This window comes from Raphanus sativus, unplaced genomic scaffold (assembly GCF_000801105.2).
Source record: "Raphanus sativus cultivar WK10039 unplaced genomic scaffold, ASM80110v3 Scaffold4181, whole genome shotgun sequence".
Lineage (NCBI taxonomy): Eukaryota > Viridiplantae > Streptophyta > Magnoliopsida > Brassicales > Brassicaceae > Raphanus > Raphanus sativus.
In genome coordinates, this window is record NW_026619483.1 from 3472 (window position 1) to 7385 (window position 3914).

Below are 3914 nucleotides of genomic sequence, written 5' to 3' on the forward strand. Positions count from 1 at the left end.
ACTATACTGACTGGTACCCCATGCAACCTTACTATCGTGTTCAAGTATTCCCGTGCCAAATCTTCGGTCTTATCAGTGGTCCTGATAGGTAGAAAGTGGGCCGATTTGGTCAGGCGGTCGACTATAACCCATATTGCATCCTTGTTTCATGTCGTTCTTGGCAACCCCGTGACAAAGTCCATCGTCACCATATCCCACTTCCATTGTGGTAGGGGTAATTATTGTAAAAGACCCCCGGGAACCCCACGTTCAGCTTTAACTAACTGACAAGTCCGACACCGGGAGACCCACTCACCCACATTTTTTTTCATTCCTTCCCAATGGTAGTATTGCTTCAGGTCGTGGTACATTTTTGTCATACCCGGGTGGATCGAAAATCGCAATTGGTGGGCATGTGCTAATATTTCCTCCTTCAGTTCCCTTCCATTGGGTACACATACTCGACCTCTAAACAGGATGGTCCCATTGCTGGCGGTGCGATATCCGACTACCTCTTTATCAACCATTTCCCGAAGAGCGGGATCCGTCTCCTGGGCGCTACGAATGCGTCTAAACAGGTCAGCTTGCTCCACTGCCTCTAATCCAGCACCATCCTCATCTACTGTCGTTGCACGTAGGCGCAAATGTGCTAGGGTCACAGCTAGCTCTTGTGTTTCCTTGACTGCAGATACAATGGCTTTCCTCCTGCTCAAGGCGTCCGCTACCAGGTTGGCCTTTCCCGGGTGGTATTCAATGTTCAGGTCGTAATCCACTAGTAGTTCCATCCATCGGCGCTGGCGTAGATTAAGGTCCCCCTGGGTGAAGACGTACTTTAGGCTCTTATGAATCATGTAGATCTGTACCTTCTCTCGTATAGATATGATCGCCAGATTTTTAGGGCAAAGACTACAGCTGCCAGTTCCAAGTCATGCGTCGGGTAATTAGCCTCGTGCTTTCGTAGTTGCCTGGACGCATATGCAATGACCCGTCCCTCTTGCATGAGTACACATCCTAACCCCACTCCAGATGCATCAGTATAAACGGTGAAGGGTATTTCAGGTTTGGGTAAGACCAGTACCGGGTCCTTGTCAGGGCTTCCTTTAGCTGTCTAAATCCTTCTTTGCATGCTTCCGTCCATGTGAATTTTCCTTCTTTGCTCGTCAACCGAGTAAGGGGTCTTGCTACTGCTGCAAATCCTTCAACGAATTTGCGGTAATACCCAACCAGGCCTAGGAAACTACGAATCTCGGTTGCGTTGTCGGCCATTTCGTGATTTCTTCTATTTTCTCCGGGTCGACTTCCACACCAGCCTCGGAAATCACGTGTCCCAAGAATCCCAATCTTCCGCTGCCAAAAACTGCACTTTCTGAGTTTCACATACAACCTATGCTTCCTTAACTTATCCAATACCATAGCCAGGTGTCGTTCATGTTCTTCTCTGCTCTTAGAGTAAACCAAAATGTCGTCGATGAAGACAATCACACATCAGTCCAGGTATTCATGGAAGATATCGTTCATCAATCCCATTAAAGCGGCCGGTGCGTTAGTCAGACCGAAGGGCATTACCACGAACTCATAATGCCCATATCGGGTGCGGAACGCCGTCTTCCTAATATCTTCCTCGTGGATGGGAATTTGATGGTATCCTGACGTGATATCGATCTTTGAGAACCAAGTGGCTCCCCCTAACTGATCCACAAGCTCGTCTATGCGGGGAAGGGGGTACTTGTTTTTAACGGTCACCTTGTTCATCCCCGGTAGTCTATGCAGAGGCGCATACTCCTGTCTTTTTTCTTTACGAACAGAACCGGCGCACCCCACGGTGAGCTACTTGGTCTTATGAATCCCTTCTCTACTAGGTCTTCCAACTGTTTCTTGAGTTCCGCCATTTCTGCCGGTGCCAATCGGTAGAGCGCCTTGGACACTGGGGCGGTCTCGGGTTCAAGTTCAATCGTGAAAGCAGTATTCCGGTGTGGGGGAGGTCCGCGTAAGGGTTCAAACACATCCGTATATTCCGCTGCTACGGGAATACCTTCCAACTCCGGCGCCTCCGTCCACCCCCCCCACCATATCTATGGTGGCTAGAAAAGCTTCACTCCCTTTTCTAATTGCTTATTCGGCTTGTACCATCGATATAACCGACACTCCAGCCCTAGTCTTCATTCCCCAGTATACGATACTCCTTCCATCTAGTAGAATTCGAACACACGCCTTGGCACAGTCAACTACAGCTCCGTGCCGAGCCAACCAGTCCATTCCCAATATCACTTCGTAACAGTCGAGCTCCAACTCCATCAGGTCCGCGGGTAGGTTTATGCCTGCGAGGACCACCGGCACTTCCCCGTACTTTCCTTTAGTCATCATCTTTTCTTTCCCCGCAGTTCCAACCCCCGCGACTTGAGTGTTGTAGCTCCCCGAAAAAGTCCACTCCCGAGTAAGGTCGGGGCTTACAAAACTATGGGTTGCCCCGGTGTCGAAGAGAGTGAACGCCGCCACTCTCCCGACGCGACGGATCCTACATGATACTAACGCTAAGCTATGCAACCAAAAATCTAATCTCACTTAAGTGCAAAGGACATTTGAAGATAGAGCATACCCGCAATCGGTTCGGGACCCTCGGGGGCCTCAGCCACGTATGCGCGTGGTCTTCCAGCTGGTTCCCTCTGCTGTTGAGGTGGTGCTCCCTCTGCGTTCCCTCCTAGCTGCACTCTGCAGTCTCGGGATACGTGTCCTTCCTGGTTGCAACGGTAACATCGGATTCTGCCCGGTCGCACTTGTCTTTCATTCTGGCAGTCTCGGTAGACATGCCTGGGTTACCCGCAATTATAGCACACGCCCACCCGACACTCTCCGGAGTGGTTCCGATTGCACCTCCGACACTGAGGCCTTGCCGGAGCGACCTCTCCAGACGGCGCTGCGTCCCGGGTCCGTTTGACTCCCAGGTTCTGGGAGGCCTGGTTCTGCTTCCATTCTTCATCCAACCCTGCTTCCTGCTCAGCAGCCTTCTTGATTATCTCGTGAATGTTGCGGTAGTCTCGCACATTGCAACTATTCCTTAACTCAATCCTCATCCCTTTGAGGAACTGTCGGACCAACTCTCGGTCGCTCAAGTAGTGCCCTGCAAACCTCCTGAGTCTGTGAAACTCATCTCCGTACTCTCTTACATTCCTCGAGCCCTGACGAATGTCCTGGAACTTGCTTTCCAATTGGTCCATGGCCTCCAAAGGAAAGTACTTACCGTTAAACTCCTCCAAAAAGTCATCATACGTTAGGCGGATCCCATTTGACTGTCGACTACCCCTCCCACCAGACTAGGGCATCACCCTTGAGATGGTGAACTGCCAGATCTCTGCGAAACTCTGGCGGGCATCAGGCAGAAAGGAAGTTCCTCTCAAGCTGTCTCCTCCAATTATCAGCAACAATGGCATCTGCCTTACCGCTGAACAACTCCATCTGCATATTTCTCATATGCCTCATCATGTCCAAGTATGTGGGTCCTTGGGCAGGTACCATTGCAGGAGCTGCGGTGGCGGTGGTGGAGGCGGGTAGCGGGTTCGGGTCCACGGCCGGCGGTATCGGAATGGCCCCGGCTTCAGCTGCGGCTGCACTGTTGGGGAGCTGTCCCCCGTAGGCTTCCCGGTACCTTCGCAGTTCCTCCAGGATCGCTGCGTTCACAATGTTTGGTTTACCCGCATTCTGGCTTTCGGCTTCACTGGAGGCTTGGGACGCGGAGCGGGTGGCTGATATATGGTGTTTTTCACATCATGTATATATGTTTCATTTGTTTCAAGTCACTAATTCGTGTCAGTCTAGTCCTTTTTGACCTTTTACAGGTCTGGAGTTAGTAGAAGAAAGAAGAGAAGGTGCCTGATGAAAAGAAGTCCTTTTGAGCATTCCTGCGGAGAACACTCAAGAGAACAGTCCCGAGACTGTTC

At 51.0% G+C, this 3914-nt stretch overlaps 1 protein-coding gene across 1 annotated transcript; it reads right to left on the reverse strand.

The window, feature by feature from the left end:
- Positions 1-1727: 1727 nt before the first annotated feature.
- Positions 1728-3194, reverse strand: LOC130507213 (uncharacterized). The gene is made up of 4 exons (XM_057001923.1): positions 2851-3194; positions 2576-2787; positions 2107-2510; positions 1728-2027 (listed from the first exon to the last, which is right to left on the reverse strand). Exons 1-4 carry the CDS (start codon positions 3192-3194, stop codon positions 1728-1730), a joined length of 1260 nt encoding a protein of 419 aa, XP_056857903.1.
- Positions 3195-3914: the final 720 nt, after the last annotated feature.